Consider the following 19,832-nt stretch of genomic DNA (forward strand, 5'->3'; position numbering starts at 1 on the left):
AAATATGAGGAACAGGAGCCCATATGGGCACGCTTACTTGGCTTTGAAGCACTGAATTCAGGGGATAGGCATGACAACCAGCACTTTCAGTTCAGCAACCAGGGGGTCCCAAAAGCTGCTGGTTGTCATGCTGATCCTCTGGTGAAGGAAATAAATAATTACACAGATGGATACCGGGTACCACTGACATGCGCTAAGAGAAGAGAACGGCTCTATGGGAGAGGGTGAGACACAACTTCCATAGCCTAGCTGGCATTGTAGCTAAAGCTGGAACCACATGGGGAAGGGAAATGCCTGTTAATCTGTGCGATGGCACAGGTGGTAAAGCATGAGCAGCTAAAGAGAGAGTAAGCCTAAACTAGTACTCTCTGCACCTGGGTGCCAGAGACTGTTGTGACTAGTTCAGTGGTATATGTACTGTGGTATATGTCAGATATGTCAGAGCTATAGCAATGTATAATAAAAATAGTTTGACTCTGGGGGGACATTAGAGTGTAAGCTACATTGTACAGAGAGTGATGTGACTAGCTCAGAGTTCTCTTTAAAATACTGTGGTATATGGCGGTTATATATAAATGTACAGTATAATAATAATAATAGTGTGTGACTATGGGGGTGTATGCTTCTCTGGCGAAGACCAGGGACAGAGTAAGCCTGGAGGAGGCATGGTCACATGGGCTGACGGGCTTCTGAGTGGAAGCTAAAGCAGGCCCTACTACCTAATATCAGTGTGGTCAAACACACAAGGAATACAACTAATATACAAATTGGTTCTACAGCAGGCTTTCTGAAACCTACCAATCTCTTAATGATATCACTGAAATCTATCTACATTTAAATGATGTGAGTGCATGGATGTTGCCCTATAAAGAGACCCTAGTACTGTAAGTCTGGAAGATCTGGAACATTTTGTCTTTGCTTGGGGTTCTGACTCAATACACAAAACCTTTTTCCTCATGGAGGATTTTATCTTGGTGGATGTTCACAAGGTCACTTACATTTTGATCACGATATAAGGACATTTTTTTTATTCGACTATCTTCTATTATACTAAGAAAGATCTGTTTTCACATGCAGATTTTGATCTTGACTCACTGTGATGTATCTTGATTTGTGAATTTTTATATTTTGTTCACTGTGTTTATATTATTGAAAGCATTTATTGCCCACATGCACTTTGGGTGGTGAACCATTTTTGGGGGGTTATTATTATAACAAATTACGTTTTTTATGTTTTTAGCGCTTTTTTTAAAAATAATTGTCCATATTGACAAAGATGACTGTACATACAGTACAAACAGTCTGTACAAGCAATATTGGTATGCACTAATGCTTAGAATTATGTAAAAGGCCAAGACAATTGGTTTGTGTAATAAAATAAATATTTGTGGAGATAAAAAAGAAAACATATTTATTTTGAGTGGGCCTTGGTGTCGAACTAGAATGGTATGTGACACCAAGGCCCCCTGCTTTCGTAAAAAACTGGAATAAACAATTCTGCATAAAGGCCTGAACTGTAATAAAACATACTGTATATTCACAATATAATTACTTTGTAATTAATTGTAACAATAGTTTTGCAATTTATTGGGTTAAATGTTGGGAATGTAAGATCCAGCACACATATTTGCAGCTGTGCAAAAAAAAGAAAAAAAAATATATACATACACAGTGTATGTGTATATACACTGAGTGGCCAGATTATTATGACCACACCATCAGTACTTCGTTGGGCCACGAGATGACTCCACGAGATGACTTCGTTGGGCCGCCTCGTGACTCCACGAGATGTTGAAAGGTGATGCGAGGATTCTGACACTGCACTGTTGCCCTTCTGTTGTCTTGTACCAGTCTTGCCACTCTCCGTTCTGCCCTTACATTGACTAGTTGCTGATGGCCACAATACGCACGTTCAGACCGATTTTTCGCCTGACAGTCCAGTCTTTAAACACTTTAACAATGAGCCCCTCTTGAACATTTAACGAATTCTGCTGTTTTGCTGATACTAGCTCCATGGCTCGTGCCAACAATCATCCCACGTTCAGAGGCTGTTAAATCGCGTTGTTTACCCATATCTTCAGAAAAATAACACTTCTACTGTCGTGGTAAACAACCTGCTTCCCTATTTATAATGGTCTGGCCCTCTAGCAACTTCAGCGCGAAATTATAGCTAATTTGCCTACAAACGTCAGGTGGTCATAATAAACTGGCCACTCGGTGTATATATGTGTGTGTGTGTGTGTGTGTCTGTATGTATGTATGTATATATACAGTATATGTTACTACACAAGCTATTTTGTAATTTTATGTTAATAAAAAATGACCTTTCCATTTCAATATGAAGATGCTGTAATTTTCTAAAACTGTTTAGGTTGCAATATGGCAATAAAGAGGTACAATGTTGGTATACAGAATGCACCCACCAATGATTGGCTCACAGGGTTTACATGACCTAAGATAAGACAAGTACACGTTTAGGCATCCAGTGCAACTAAAATTTATTTTTGGGTGAGTTGGTAAACACTTCTAAATGGAAGCAGACGCTGCAAGTTTTCTCATTAGAACATTGAAAGTGCACCAGGGGGTTATAATGAACCCAGACCCTCCCATTAAAGAAGCAGTTTGGAAGGGACAAGGCAAAACAGCTTTTTCTTCAGAACAGAAAAAAGATAGGAAACTGCAACAATGTTTGTTAATATCCTAGCAATGTACCTTAATTACCCAGTGGATTTTTTTTTCTCAACAAAAGTGTAGTTACACTTTATTTAATTGCTCCAACCTCCCTGAGTGCAGCCTGCCTGCTAAAATACCTTTCTTCCCATTCCTGTATATTTTACTGTGCAGCCCTGCCAGACAAAAAAACATGCCCGCTGGGTCTTCTTCTTACAGTACATGTACAACTTACCCATAAAATGTTTCATGGCACACACGCAAAGTGAGAAGAGGACCCAGTGAGAACATTTTCATTGCATAGACTGTTAGGGACTGTTGAGGAGTGAATCATTTTACCAGGTAGGATGTAATCAGGTGGGTGGTGGTGGTGGTGGTAGTTAAATTATTATTATACAGGATTTATATAGCGCCAATAGTTTGCACAGCGCTTTACAATTTAAGGAGGACATTACAGTCATTCAGAGGCTGTTAAATCGCGTTGTTTACCCATATCTTCAGAAAAATAACACTTCTACTGTCGTGGTAAACAACCTGCTTCCCTATTTATAATGGTCTGGCCCTCTAGCAACTTCAGCGCGAAATTATAGCTAATTTGCCTACAAACGTCAGGTGGTCATAATAAACTGGCCACTCGGTGTATATATGTGTGTGTGTGTGTGTGTGTCTGTATGTATGTATGTATATATACAGTATATGTTACTACACAAGCTATTTTGTAATTTTATGTTAATAAAAAATGACCTTTCCATTTCAATATGAAGATGCTGTAATTTTCTAAAACTGTTTAGGTTGCAATATGGCAATAAAGAGGTACAATGTTGGTATACAGAATGCACCCACCAATGATTGGCTCACAGGGTTTACATGACCTAAGATAAGACAAGTACACGTTTAGGCATCCAGTGCAACTAAAATTTATTTTTGGGTGAGTTGGTAAACACTTCTAAATGGAAGCAGACGCTGCAAGTTTTCTCATTAGAACATTGAAAGTGCACCAGGGGGTTATAATGAACCCAGACCCTCCCATTAAAGAAGCAGTTTGGAAGGGACAAGGCAAAACAGCTTTTTCTTCAGAACAGAAAAAAGATAGGAAACTGCAACAATGTTTGTTAATATCCTAGCAATGTACCTTAATTACCCAGTGGATTTTTTTTTCTCAACAAAAGTGTAGTTACACTTTATTTAATTGCTCCAACCTCCCTGAGTGCAGCCTGCCTGCTAAAATACCTTTCTTCCCATTCCTGTATATTTTACTGTGCAGCCCTGCCAGACAAAAAAACATGCCCGCTGGGTCTTCTTCTTACAGTACATGTACAACTTACCCATAAAATGTTTCATGGCACACACGCAAAGTGAGAAGAGGACCCAGTGAGAACATTTTCATTGCATAGACTGTTAGGGACTGTTGAGGAGTGAATCATTTTACCAGGTAGGATGTAATCAGGTGGGTGGTGGTGGTGGTGGTAGTTAAATTATTATTATACAGGATTTATATAGCGCCAATAGTTTGCACAGCGCTTTACAATTTAAGGAGGACATTACAGTCACAATACAATTCAAGACAAGATGGTAAGGAGGGCCCTGCCCGTGAGGGCTTACAATCTAAAAGGGAGGGGCAAGTGATACATGAGGAGGTAGCTGCGCGGTGATGATTGTTTGAGCAAGTGATTGTTGAGTGGTTAGGTTGAGGTGGGATAGGCTTCCCTGAAGAGATGAATCTTAAGGGATCGCCTAAAGGCAGTCAGTGTGGGAGATAGACGGACAGGTTGGGGTAGAGAGTTCCATAGGATGGGAGACACTCTAGTGAAGTCCTGGAGGCGAGCATGGGAGGAGTTGATGAGGGAGCTGGAAAGCAGGAGGTCTTGTGAAGAGCGGAATGGACAGTTAGGGTAATACTTTGAGACCAGGTTGGAGATATAGCCGGGGCCAGAGTTGTGGATGGCTTTGTATGCGGTTGTTAATATTTTGAATTTTATCCTTTGGGCTATAGGAAGCCAGTGCTGCGATTGACAGAGGGGGGTTGCAGACACTGAGCGGTTGGTTAGGTGAATGAGTCTAGCAGCTGCGTTCATGATAGACTGAAGGGGGGATATCCTGTGTAGTGGAAGGCATAAAGTGCAACTGTATTATTTATTACGGAGCATTTCCAAGTTAATTTCTAAAAAAATTTAAAATATGAATATGTTGCTTCCATGCAATATGTTAACTTGCACTGCAGTCTGATCTCTAGTGGAGAGGCAAAGTCATTGGACTGGAGCTCAAGGACTACTTTTTAAAGATAAAAGGTACAGTTTTTTTGAAAAATGTCAGGAATTTGTTCACCCAGACTTGTAAAGCTACTGAATGATCCATTTTAATATGTTAGATATCGTTACTGGATTATCACAAGACTGCTTATGATTCTGATTGATGTTATGATTATTTTTAAATAGCTTGTGTTTTTACATTTTAGTTTTAAAAAACATTAAATGCACACCAGTGTTGATCATATTCTGTAGCACCTGTGGTAATACACTGCAGCTGGGTGAAAGACACTTTTTAATCTAAACACTATTGGCTGTGTTTTAAACACTATTGGGTCTATTTATAAACAATTTGAAAGGTCATTGGCCCTGCAAATCTCTGTGTATGTTCACTCTGTGCGAATAGATGCACAAAACAATTGTTCTTGTATATTCTCTTTATAAGTCAAATGTATTTTCCACTCAGTGGCCATACTGCGCAAGATGACATTTGAAAATGCATTTGACTTATAAAGAAAATATAACAAGAGTGTTTAGTCTGTGCATCCATTCCCAAAAAATGGACATTCACAGAGATTCACAGAGCCATTGGTTCTGGGAATTGTTCATAAACAGACCCATTGTTTTACCTCAACTTTAAAACTAGATTTAAAAGTATCTTTCATCCAACTGTACTGTTGCAATTTTGTATAAAGTGTGCATTTGTGTGAAACATGTTGGAGGCTTTTCTGGTTATTTCCATATAGAATAATAGTAAATATAATAAACATCAGATTGGTGAATGTGGCTTTTCATTATCCAAGTTCATAAATTGTGTTTGGCTTACAATGGGCTATGGCTGCATCCAATGGCTGCAGAAATGTAGCCAAGAGCTTCCTCATCCTTGGGCAGTGAAGCCTAAACATACTCTCTTCAACAAATCAAAATTATAACTATACTGTTTGCTTGCATTATCATAGGAGCACAATGTTCATTCTGAAATGATACTGTCCCCCTTGACTGAACTTGTTCATCAATATCTTTTAAAAACCAACACAAAGAAGCTTCATGCATGTGCATGATTCTGGATTTGGTAGAATTAGGATGACAAACTTATTTCTTAGTTTGAACCTGCTGCGAAGAGGATTTAACACATCAGTGCGCAGAACAATGTAATTTATATTCAGATTTATATTTCTGAGGCATGTTGAATTTTAGAGATGTAGCTGAATGGATTTCCAAATGAGAAGTAATAAGCCAGCAGTTTTTAAAACCAATGCAGTATTTGAGACAATATTTAAAGTGGCAATAGCCCTTTTATCTTGTGTCTAGAAAAAATATGCATAGCCAAACTTTTTCTGACTTCACTATTATCTGCATGTTTCAAAACCACTCTATTGTCAGTGAGCCATACATTTTGATTACTTGCTCTATTTAGGAAAAAGAGAAATGAATCAACATCACCATATTAATGGGATAATGCTCCGTGATGGTTTCTGAAATGAGATTATCAGTCCACATAGATGAGGATGCAAATGGGCATCATGCTTCATGACTGATTAATGCATTATTCTCTTTCTACTTCCATTGGCTATGGAAATAAGGTAATGTCCTTGACAATTATTAATGAAGCTGACAATGTATATTTAATATGTAGGAATAGACTTACTGCTAGAAAAGCCTAAGGATATTGTATGTTATTTTAAATACATTATCAACACTGCTCAAAAAGTGCAAACCTTTACACAACCCTAAAGTGAGACTACAGCTTATGAAACCAAAAAGTCAAATGAAATATATTGCAGTGATTTTAGCAAACTTTATCATAAATCTAGTGTTGCTAAGTAGGAAGATACCCAAAAAAGGGAGATGGAGGACATGCTTAAAACCTTTAAATACATTAAGGGTGTGAATAAGGTTAAGGAGGGCAGCATTTTCAGTATGAAGCTAAAATCAAGATCATGGCCTCAACAGAAGGAATGTCCAAAACTTAGGGGTCTATTCACGAAGCTGCCGAAGGATCTAGCCGTAGCTTCGGCCGATCCTTCGGCTAGCTTCGGCCCCAGGACCCCTTCGGTTCAGTAGAACAGAAGGGGTGCTGTACGGGCTATAGTGAATATATAGCTCCCGAACGTGGCCGAGCGGCTATGCTTATGCTTCGGCTCGGCTGAGCCGCGCTGAAAGCCGAAGCTGGCCGAGCGGCCGGCCGACAGCCTGCTTCTGACAGCTGGGCGGAGCCAGCCGTGATCTTACGGCTGGCTCCGGCCACTTGCAGAGAGATCAGCGTCTCTGGTTACCTGCTAACCAGGGACACTGATTTCCAAACAGCAAACTCTCCATTGCAAACTCTCCCTGCCGCCAAGGAGAGAAACACTGCTGTTTCTTTTTTTTTCTATTCTGACATGGAGCCGTGTCAGAATAGAAACAAAATAAATATTTTTTGCCCATTGGAATGCATTGCTAGATTCCTATTGGCTATTTCAATTTGCAGTAGCCAATAGTAAACTAGCATTGTACCCGCCCTCTGCTGCAGTTCTCCATCAGGTCCATCAGCAGAGGGCGGGTACAATGCTAGTTTACTATTGGCTATTGCAAATTGAAATAGCCATTAGTAATGTAGCAATGCATTCCAATGGGCAAAAATATATATTTTTTTCTCTGGCTCTGTGTCAGAATAAAGAAAAAAGAAAAGAAGAAGCAGTGTTTCTCTCCTGGGCGGCCGGTAGCGGGAGGCTCCCAGAGCGCCCGGGAGAGTTTTTTTTTCTTTTGACGGCAGCAGAGCCGCCGGACAATAGAAAACTATTGGGCGGAGCTAGCTGTCACTGCTAGCTCCACCCAATTGTTTCCTATTTACTTTTTAAAAACTTTTTAAACAATTTTTCTGTTCTGCTCGGTCCCTCTGAGGGACCGAGCAGAACAGCCGAATGCCGCTCAGCGGCATTCGGCTATTCACTCACTGCTGTTCGGCATCTATAACAATAGGCCGAACAGCAGTGAGTAGCCTGCCGAAGGTTCCGCTCAGCCGATCCAGATGTTGGATCGGCTGAGTCGAACTCCTTCTGCACTTCGGGTCGGCCGAACATACTGAGCATGTTCGGCCAACCCGAAGCCATGCGAAGCAAGTCGATGTACGTCTGATTTCAGCCGATATACGGCTGAAATCAGCCGTACCAGCCTGAAGTGAGTCACCTTACTTCAGGTCGGTCATTCACTCGGCTGCCTACGGCAGCTTAGTGAATAGACCCGTAAGCTTAGAGAGTATAATTTTACGAAAAAGATAAGTGGATGCTTGCATAGTGGTTCTATGTTATGTTTCAATGTAAGATCTGCACATAATTATTCCTAGTGTTGTGATAAGATGCAATGCATCCTCAATGTACCTTCAACTGTGCAATCTTTCTCAGATGCTGGGAGTGGCAGTGAACAAGTTACAAGGGGAAAGCTATAAATATCCTGTGACATCATAAATATATAGTCATGTATATAGTCAGGTTTAAATTACATATGATGTGTGTGTGTATATGCACTCACCAGCCACTTTATTAGGTACACCTTGCTAGTACCAGGTTGCACCACCTTTTGCCTTCAGAACTGCTTTAATTCTTTATGGATTCACAAGGTGTTGGAAACATTCCTCAGAGATTTTGGTTCATATTGACATGATAGCATCACGGGCCCAAAGTGTGCTAAGAAAATATCCCCCACACCATTATACCACCACCAGCCTGAACCGTTGATACAAGGCAGGATGGCTCCATGCTTTATGTTTATGCCAAATCCTGACCCTACCATCTGAATGTCGCAGGTGAAATTGAGACTCATCATACCAGGCAACGTTTTTCCAATCTTCTATTGTCCAATTTTGGTGAGCCTGTGTGAATTGTAGCCTCCGTTTCCGGTTCTTAGCTGACAGGAGTGGCACCCGGTGTGGTCTTCTGCTGCTGTAGCCCATCTGCTTCAAGGTTCGACGTGTTGTGCGTTCAGAGATGGCATTCTGCATACCTCGGATGTAACGAGTGGTTATTTGAGTTACTGTTGCCTTTCTATCATCTCAAACCAGTCTACCCATTCTCCTCTGACCTCTACAAAGCATTTTTCGTCCACACACCTGCCGCTCACTGGATATTTGATCTTTTACAGACCATTCTCTATAAACCCTAGAGATGGTTGTGTGTGAAAGTAGATCAGCAGTTTTTGAAAAAAACAGACCAGCTCTCTCTGCCACCAATAACCATGCGACATTCAAAGTCACTTAGATCCCTTTTCTTTTTCATTCTGATGCTCGGTCTGAACTTCAGCAAGTCGTCTTCACCATGTCTAGATGTCTTAATGCATTGAGTTGCTGCCATGTGATTGGCTGATTAGCAATTTTTGTTACCAAGCAATTGAACAGGTGTATCTAATAAAGTGGCCGGTGTGTGTGTATGTATATTATTATTATTATTATTACATAGTATTTATATAGCGCCAACAGTTTGCGCAGCGCTTTACAATGTAAGGAAGACATTACAATACAATTCAAGACAAGATGGTAAGGTGTGTATAATTGTGTGTGTGCGTGTGTGTGTGTGTGTGTTTATGTATTATATAAAACACACACAAGTGTTTGTCCAAGCACCAAACTGGATCACATACATTTATACTCAGACTTGGAAGAATTCTATAGAAGACTGAGGCTTAAGGAATTTTTCTTTGACAAAGATATCACCACATTCAGCCTGGACAGCAGAAAAAAGAATGAAGGCTTTACACCTGCAACAGGACGTGACATGAAATTGGACAATGACATTGAAAGCTTCCGCACTAGAGTAGCATCCCTTGTTACCACACAACAGAAAAAAAAATACAAACAACCTCCTACCTGCAGAAAGAAAAGCCTTACATAACTTAATGAGTGATAAACACATCATCATCAAACCAGCTGACAAGGGCGGATCAATAGTTATCATAAACACCCAGGACTACATTGCAGAAGAAAACTGACAATTGTCTGATAAAAACTACTACAAACAACTGGACCAGGAACCCACCAGGGAATATACAGAAGAACTTATTAAACGTATCAAATCCTTCCCAAAACACATACAGCAAGGATTACTTAATCTGCTACCTTCCAATCCTAACATGGGGACCTTCTACATGCTGCCCAAAATCCACAAGCCAGGAAACCCAGGACGACCCATTATTACAGGTATGGAAACAAATACAGAACAAATATCTGGCTTAATTGAAAACATTTTGAAGCCCCTGGTTATCAACACTGGGAGTCTTATACAAGACACCACAGATTTTCTGAACAAACTGAGCCAAATCACTAACCTACCTGCTAATACTATACTTGTCACCATGGATGTGTTATCTTTGTACAGTAACATCCCCCATAAAGATGGTATTGAGGCCGGCACCAAATTCCTTTCCTCCCAATATGTCAGACATAATTATTATAGTGAAACCATTACCAAACTCATTGAATTTATACTGACACACAACTATTTCAATTTCAATGACAACATCTATTTACAAATGACCGGGACTGCTATGGGCACAAAAATGTCACCACAATATGCCAATCTCTTCATGGCTGACCTAGAATACCGATTCCTAGCCACTCACCCTCACAAACCATTCAAATATTATTGTTATATTGATGATATTTTCGTAATATGGGCAGAAGGAGAAGAAAGCCTTTTAAACTTCAATGAATCATTCAATTCATTCCATCCCTCCATCAAACTCAAAATTTTTAATTTCTCAGAACTCAGTGTGTTTTTTCTGGATTGTGCCATAACGGTCAGCAATGGCTCACTCAGTTGTTCTTTATACAGAAAACCCACAGAGAGGTACAGCTTCCGCCATAAATTCCAGCTTCCATCCAAATCACATTAACGTCTATACTGTATTTGTGAGTACTCGTACTCACCCAAATGCTCCGATACTTACACCGAATACCGGAACTTCTGGTCAGAGGTAGATTTCCTCTGACTGGCAGTGCCGCGAGGGAACATGGAGCCGGCTTCCTGGCCAATCAGGAAGCTGAGGTTCAGATAATGACTAGCTGCCGGCTTCCTGATTGGCCAGGAAGCCGGCTCCATGCTGTTTGGCCCGGCTCCATGCTGATTGGCCGGGAAGCCGTCTTCCTAGCCAATCAGCATGGAACTGGCCCAACAGCATGAAGGGAGCTTCTTGGCCAATCAGGAAGCCATGCAATGCGTAATGACCCACCTCCCGGCTTCCTGATTGGCCGGGAAGGCGGTTCCATGCTGATTGGCTAGGAAGCCAGCTTCCCGGGCCAATCAGCATCAAGGTGGTGAAACAGCATGGAGCCCGCTTCCGGGGCAATCAGGAAGCCAGGCAGCTGGTAATGACAAGCTAGTGGCAGTATCAGTACTCTGTATCGGCGAGTACAGAAAAATACATATCGGTACCTGTACTCGATACCAAAAAACTGGTATCAGTGCATCCCTAGTACTAAACATGCTCCCTCATTCCAGGCTTAGATGATGGCGGTTACCAATCACAGGCACTGAGACATTTCTGTCTCTGCAGCTTCGGACCGGGAACATGTCTCAGTGCCTGTGATTGGCGCTGAGCACTGACGGCTTCCTGGTGGGCTCGGCACGAGGCGCTTGCGAACACGCCCGAGCCCATCACTACTGGGTAGACTAAAATTCACGATCAGGGCTGGCTGCTAGATCCGTCCCTTCAGCCTTGTTTCTCCTCTGCTCCATGGTCTAAGGTCCAGTGATTCATCATGTCTAACACAGTGTATTGGACCTGAGGACACGAAGGGACATTTCATTGCTGTAATGAAGGAGGAGACAGACTGAAGGGACAAGTCTAGGAGCCAGCCAGGATCATGGTTGAGGTAAATATAACTATTATTTTAGCTCTCTAAACAAAATGAATTGTATATAATAATAAAATAAGATTAAAATAAGATTTTATTTGTCCAGAGTTCTTCTCTAACTTAAAGACCAGGATTACTCCTCACCATTCTGGAGCAACAGATTTAGTAAAAATGTTTTCCTGATCCCTTCACACAGAAATCCCCTCTGTGGCTTTAATGTTGTTTAAGTGTTCCTGTCATATCAATAAAAAAAAGAGAATACTCACCTTTCCTGCTGCTCGAGTCACCAAATGCTGCATCTTTTGCAGGGACAGATTGGGTATGGATATGAGGGCAATTCATTTTTTGCAGCAGGGTTGCCTTAAACCTCTACACATGCACTAAGTAAGGTGCAATTTGGGTTGTTCATTATCATTGAGCTAAGCCAATTTACACACAGCAGACTCCTACAGTCAGCACATTATTTTTTCAATATTATTTAAATATATTTAAAAAAATTATTGTATAAGATGACATACATTTGTGTATGTGTATATTTCATGATGAGTAAGATATGCATTTTTTTTACCTGAGGTTGTCTTCACTTCTTCAGTTGAATTTCTTAGTCCAACAAAGGAGAACTGATAAAGTCTCCATGAACGTATATCTCCCACCTCTACTGAGCTTCGTTTCCATTGGTAGATTATTTCTTCCTTTGGGTAACCATCTTAAATACAAATACAAATGCATAACAATCATGGGTTTCTTTATATAAAGTATATAGAAACACATTTTTAAAACCATATTTTGGTATAAATTTCTTTTCAGCATCTATACTTTCATCAAATGCCATTTTAATTAACTGTTTTCTGTTCATGCCATAATTGTTTATTTCATTCACACTTACATTTAGAAAACTCAGAGCTAAACACAGCAGGGGGAATTTATCAAAACTGGAGCAGACAGAATCTGGAGCAGTTGCTTACAGGAACCACTCAACTTCAATCTTTCATTTTCAAAGCTTAACTGAACAAACTGAAGAGACAATTGATTGGTTACTGTGGCCAACTGCTCCAGATTCAGTCTGCTCAAGTTTTGATAAATTTACCCCAGTATATAATGATTTTTCATATATGCTTTATAATTATAATAAAACCAATTCTGTCTAGTAAAGTAAATGTTAAAAAAAATACTTACAGCTTGAAAATTGTAGTGGACAAGAATGCTCATCCATTGGAAAGTTATTCAGCCGAAGTAGACACTCAGCATCTATTGTAAGCCTGCGGGAGAAAAATAAATTATTGGATATTGGTGTTACTATATATCTTTTATTTGGCTTTAGGAAAACTTCTAAAACAGTATACAGGACCACTGATTACATGTCCTGTAAAGTATGTGAATATTCGCTTTCACCAAGGAGTTTAGTGACTATATGATTCAGGAGGTCACATGACCTATCTTTGTATTGCATTGTGCACTCACTGGATTTCCCCACTCATGATAGTGTTATATTATTTGAGTGGCTACCCTTTCCTATAATTGTTATATAATGTATGCATATGGAAAATAATTTACTGTCTTTTTGAAAGTCAGGGTCTCTCAAGAATGTACTGCATTAGAGAAACATAAAGACTCCAGAAAAGCCTGTTTAGTTGAAATAATTTTATAATATATGACCTAAAGCTAGAGCTCTTATAGATGATTGCGGTGACTGAATATATAGGAAGACTGACATGGCATGTAGCTCCAAATATATTTGCCAGTTTGCCAACTTTATTTTAAATTTAAAAAAAATACTGACTACCAGGGAATTGTTATGGCATTGCAAAAGTAGGTTTCTATTTATAAATGTTTTCACTTAAGATTCACACAACTTTAACCAACAATTCACACATCTTTTCAACGGAATTTAAGTTGAAAAATAAGTGAATTTTGTGGTATCATGTGTGATAAGTAGGGATGAGCAATACATAGTTTGATGGTAAATTATTTCTTTTTTTTACAATTAGCTTGGCTTACATACAACAGCAGCAGCCCATTCAGATTCATTGCAGTTTGGAAAAAAAGGCGATTCGGGTAGTTTTAGTAGCTGATTTTTCATTTAGTGATAATAGGACCACTTTCACCTGACATGGTGTAAAATTGGCAAGCAGCAGGTCATTGTTCATGAGGGAGAATTGTCTGAAATGTATTAGAAATGGATGAAGGAATCACCAGCAATCACAGAATCTAATAGCGTGAATATCTTGTTCGTTATTTATTGAACATGCTTCACAAAAGCTAATGTTTTAGGGCCACGCATGGTCTCTTCCTCAGGATGACATAGTGACAAGGTTGTCACTATGTCACCCTGAGAAAAGGACCCTGCGTGGCTCCAAAATGTTGGCTTGTATTAAGCATGTTCGATTTAATAACAAAACAAGATATTCACACTGTTGTATTCTGTGAGCGCTGGTGATTCATTCATGTCTTTTTGAGTACACATCACTTTGAGCACTGAAACTTACAAACCTCATGGTCTATAACACCATATGGAGTGCAGGTGATGCATAATAACATTAACATTTACTAGAGACAAACAGTACAGGCAGGTGCTTGCTGATTTACTACAAGACTCAAGAAACTGATGATACAACAGTGTACAACTGGCCAGAAGCAGGACAATTTTGATGATAAAGACTAGGCTTAAAGGTAACTAGAGATTTACAGGAATTAGGATACTGCAGAGAATACAGCAGATTAAAATTTGGCCAGCAGAAAGACAGGTTTCATCAGGGATAATTAGGCTAACCATTCTTTGCCTAACTTTATTTTTACAGTGGCTTTTTACAGTGCAGTGAATGTTACTCTTAAAATTTGAGGCGGTTTAGGTGCACATTGTTCATTAACAGGTCAAACTTTAAAAAAAGGCCCTTTGAATTATAAGATAAATGGTCCCATCTTACTCTGAAATACATGGGAAGGGTTAGTGAGATTAAAATGACTATTTTCCCGAAACTGTTGTATATTTTACAAATCCTTCCTATTATATTGGAAAAGGAAGATCATCAAAGGCTGCTTCAGGACTTTCGGAGGTTTATCTGGGGAAAGAGACATTCTAAAATTACTCTCCATGTATTACAACAATTTGTGAACAATGGAGGGCTTAATTTTCCAGACCTGAAACTATATACCTTAGCAGCTGCTACTAGATTTGTGAGAGATTGGATCCATGGCATGTGTAGTTATACAGACTCTGACTTGGATGAAAACCTAGTACCTGATCTCAGTCTTATATACATACTTCGTATGCATAGAGAATGTCTGCCTGAGGAAGTCATTTATGGATATATTCTGAACCACCTTCCCTAACCCTTGTTTTGAATAAGTTGATGTTTGTCTTTCAAAATGATTGGATGGAGACAATGCTTAGTAAGGATACTCAGACCCAAGAGGTTTTTGAGGTATGATAATCCTTTATTGATCTCCTGTTGACCATTACAAAATGTAGGTTTATGCAATCTTTTATTCTGACACCGTTGTATACTAAGAGGATGATTTCCAATGATCCTCCAATAATAACAGCTAATTACAAGAAGAGGGCCTTCTGTTCTCGCTGAGGTCGGTTGGGGCAAAAATTGTAATAATATACATATTTTTTCTTTATTCATGCATGCTCTTTATGCTCAAGACCAGTAATCCGGGTATACAGATATATGTCCTGTTATATATTTTAGAAGTCATCTTTGTTAATATGTTTTGGTTTTTATATAATAAATTTAATACAAAAGAATAAAGCGTAAAACTGAAAAAAGGCCCTATCAAAATAAATACTGGGGCAGCAGCTAAAAGTGACTGCTGACATCAAATTAATGACAGAATAACATTAAGGATAAACAAAAAATCCCCCAGTAATAACTAAGATGGCAGCAAATGGGATTGATTGTCCAAAGAGCTAACAATCACAAATGAAGTATAATTGTACTTGTCCTGTGCTTAGGGCTCGTTATCTAACAGTGGGAGCTTGCTGACAGTAGTAAACAGCAGAATGAGCAGAGGAATGGCATATTTAGTGTGTGGATGCTCACTTACAGCCTACTGTTTGGACAGTGAAAAAGTATCAGCACACCAAAGATGCCATCTCTCAACTAACTCTGCTGTCAACTTATGTCAGCAAGCTCCCAGTGTTACATAAACAGCACTGTGTTTTAGCTCGTGGCCTTTTTTATATTATACAAACTAGGGATGCATTGATACAGATACCAGTATCGGTGCCAATACCAAGTATTTGGGAGAGTGTGAGTACTTGCCCAAATGCTCCGATACCTTCCCTGATACCTGAACTTCCGGTCAGAGGAAAATTTCCTCTGACTGGCAGTGCCGTATGGGAACATGGAGCTGGCTTCCTGGGCAATCAGGAAGCCAGGTGGCGAGTAATGATCCGCCTCCCGGCATCCTGATTAGGCGGGAAGCCGGCTCCATGCTGATTGGCTTGGAAGCTGGCTTACCGGTAAATCAGCATCGAGCCAGCCGAACAGCCGGCTTTCCAGCCAATCACCAAGGAGACAGCTTCCCGGCCAATTTAGGGAGGTGGGTCATTACATGCTGCCCGGCTTCCTGATTGCCCGGGAAGTCAGCTCCATGCCAGCGGAAGCACTGGTACTCGGTATCTGTGATTACCAAAAGCAAAATATCGGTACTTATACTCGATACCGAAAAAACAGTATTGGTGCATCCCTAATACAAACGGCTGGCTAAATAGAATTACAAATGTTATTGTCAGGAAACACAGTTCAGATACCCCTTTATTAGCTGTGTATTTAACAGTTTTGTCTGAAATATAGCTTTAATCACCATAATTATTTTCATAATGTTAAATGTATTTATTTTTATTGTTTTAACTTGCCAGATTATTATACATCTGTATACTCCCTATTTAATCATCAAACCTGGCTTGAGGGACATGTGGAGACTGCCATTGTTTCCAGTAGTGATCCACCAATACCAAGTACCGTACTCGGTACAAGTACAGATACTTTTCGAGCTCCAAGACTAGACTAGAGGAAAATTCAAAAGTTAGCAGGCAGCTGTCATTTGTAAAGAGCACACGGAGCTCCTGGGATTTGCACATCTCTATTTTAATGTATGATTTTGTTTTTATAAACATATATAAAGGGATGCACCGATACCAGTTTTGCAAGTACAAGTACTGATACTTGTCCAAGTACTTACAGATACAAGTACTGATACATTTTTGTTTATTGTCATAGGACAGTTTTTCTAAAACAATATTGACTAATGATTTCAGGACAGTGGTGGAGCTCCCGAGCTAGGTCCCAGCTGCAACCGCTGCAACCCTGGTAGTTCTCATGAAAATGCCAAGTATCGGTACTGGTATCTGAACTGGTATCGGTGCATCCCTAGTTTCCAGCACTAAACTAACACATTTAGAACCAAAATTCATACCTGAGTGTGTAAAGCACTTTTCCATCATTCCATATCCTCAGCATTCGGTTAGGAGTTGTTATCCAATGTGCATCTGCTTTTTTCGAGTTACGAAAAAATGTATCTGGTATCCAGATCTTTCCAACCATATTACTGTTCAGTCTGAGGACTTTTATGGTACTGTTGAATTTCAGGCGCCTGTCATACCAGGTTTGTGCAAAAAATATATCAATGGTATATTCCTATGATAGTAAAGAAGGGCACATTAAAATGTAGCAGGATAGCCATAAAACCCATTTAATATATTTTATCATGACCCACATCTCTGCATGTTTACTAAAATAAGACCAAGTTGTTCGGAAATGTAGGTGAAACTAGAAAACACTGAAAAATATGCAGAATGAAGAGTAGCTTATTTGTTACTTATTATGCATCAGTGTAATATATAATGCACTTTGTGCAGTGGGGCTACCTGATCACAATAAATTTATAACTTATAACTGAACACAATAACTTTTTATTTTCATCAGTTATTTTAACATTTCTGTTTATCTTCAGTGCTCCTATATTTATGAATTAGTCAGATATGCCTAATAACAGCAAAGAGAACTCTCTTAAAGCCTTACTCCATTTTCTTATTTGTGAATAGAGGGTGTGGAAGGGTTAGAATTTTTGTTTTACTCCCTGTGTTCCCATTTGAAATATTGCTCTCTACTTCCTGCCTAGTTTAAGGATGTCTCAGAAGTGGGCAGAAATCTATTAAACAAAGACAGGAGGCCTGCCTTACTAAAGGGAAGTTCTATATGTTAGTTTTGTGACCAGAAAAGGAAAATCACAACTGCCAAAGGTAGGATACCACCACAGTTCCTGTGATTTCTATTCCTGTCATGTCTCCGGAAGTATAATTAAGGGGAAATCTCCCCAGAGACAAAGAAAGCAAAAAAATACCTGACAGTTGTTCTATCTAACCCTTGCCCACTGTGTCCAAAACTAAAAAAAAAAAAAAGTTTTGACTGCTGTGGCTGTTGTTAATTTTAGGCACTAAAACTTGTATGCCTACAGATTCCAGTACTAAAAACTGACCCTGACGTTTATTTAAAAATGAATATACTGTACAAATATAGTTCCCCCCAAGCTCACTGCTTCAATGTGAATACTTAAAATGGCTATTTACAGGGCGATAATAACAGCCCGTAAAATTGTACCTCACCATATGCTGAAATATGATATGTGTGCATAAACTGAAAATTGGATATCCACTTGCTTTGTTAGATGTATTTATGACCATGTGGATCTCTGCATGCAGCCACTGTACTAGAATTGCAATTGGTTCTGGCTTGTAGATGCAAAGTTGATGTGGTAAGCTTAGGTAAAGACCAGTTTCCACATTTAGTTACATCCAAGTACAGCACCAATCTGTTTACCTACACTGCAAATGGCACCACATAGCTGCAATTAATAATAATGTAGCAAAGCACATAAAGTTGCAAAGATCAGCCTTGTCTTTGATAAGAACATCAGCATGATAAATACTCTTTGCTGACTACATGGATATACATATAATACAGTTCAGGGTGATTTGTCTTTATGGTTTTTATCTCTTGCTAAAGCAAAACTAATATAGTCACAGTGAAATTACTATAGTTTAACAAGCAGTGGTGGACTTTATTGTTTGATTTTCTGCAGAGAAAATGTCATTCTTGTAGCAGTTCAGCATAGGTTATGATTGCATATGTAAAGTTCTTTCTTGTTTCCTTTAAAGTAAAATATATATTTTTAAATGTCTGTATGGGTCATAATGTCATAAAATCCAGAGATCAGCTATTGGACTGTACCTACCCCACACACACACACACACACACACACACCACCACCACCCATCCGTATATATAGCCAATGCCAATTAAACATCTGACTTGCTCTGATCTGCCTGAATCATAACAACTGTTGGGAGTGACTGTAGCTAGGGAGTCTTCAATGTTCTTCACTTTAGAATACATTTATGAAACTGCACATTTTTCAGACCCATCTACTAATGTTTATATTAAAATACAAAAGTAAATTTGTTTGGTATAAATATTATAAAATATTTTTTTTAAACTATTTTATTTATTTATGTAGTTATAGCTGTTTTGTATGTTGTCTATACATATGTGAAAGAGTGCCAACCAAATGTCTTAAGAGTTCAAAGGATTTTATTTATTCTACAAATGACTATAGGAAATAAAAAAGCACCTAACACATTTCTGGGGCCAATGCTGTAGCCTTGATAAAAGGGGGTTTTACTTGCCTCCAAAACACAATGGCTGTTTTTTGCTTTGCAATTGTCATTTGTGGAATCACCTAAAAAAATCCTTTGGACTTTGGCACTCTTTCTGGCGTAAGTATAGTTCATTTATGAGGGGCATCTTCTTTTTATTAAATAGGTAATTCCTGTGCAGAACATCACACATTTAGGCTAGGTTCACACCCAATTCTGGCCAGAACGCATTGCGGCCGGCTCACTTTTTTGCGGGACAGGAGGGGGCCTGGCGGGCCATTGAAGCAAATGGGACCGTAGCCGTGCCATCCGACCGCAAGGCGATCGTCCGCACATTGTGCCTGTGGTCTAGTCCGGTGCAATCAAAATAGTGCTTGGAGCATTTTGAACGCACTGCATCTGGTGTGAAAGTACCCCTATAGCTAAC

General features: G+C 39.4%; 1 protein-coding gene across 2 annotated transcripts in view; it reads right to left on the bottom strand.

The window, feature by feature from the left end:
- GABRG2 (gamma-aminobutyric acid type A receptor gamma2 subunit) overlaps nucleotides 1-19,832 on the bottom strand; it is a 129,721-nt gene that overhangs the window by 30,517 nt on the left and 79,372 nt on the right. For both annotated transcript variants that reach the window (XM_018560515.1, XM_018560514.1), the window contains exons 4-6: nucleotides 17,167-17,387; nucleotides 12,919-13,001; nucleotides 12,311-12,448 (exon numbers count right to left, since the gene is read on the bottom strand). In XM_018560515.1, the coding sequence (XP_018416017.1) occupies nucleotides 12,311-12,448; nucleotides 12,919-13,001; nucleotides 17,167-17,387 (442 nt within the window). The remainder of the gene's footprint in view (nucleotides 1-12,310; nucleotides 12,449-12,918; nucleotides 13,002-17,166; nucleotides 17,388-19,832) is intronic.

This window comes from Nanorana parkeri, unplaced genomic scaffold (genome assembly GCF_000935625.1).
Source record: "Nanorana parkeri isolate BGI_ZX_2015 unplaced genomic scaffold, ASM93562v1 scaffold461, whole genome shotgun sequence".
In the NCBI taxonomy this organism is placed as follows: Eukaryota; Metazoa; Chordata; class Amphibia; order Anura; family Dicroglossidae; genus Nanorana; species Nanorana parkeri.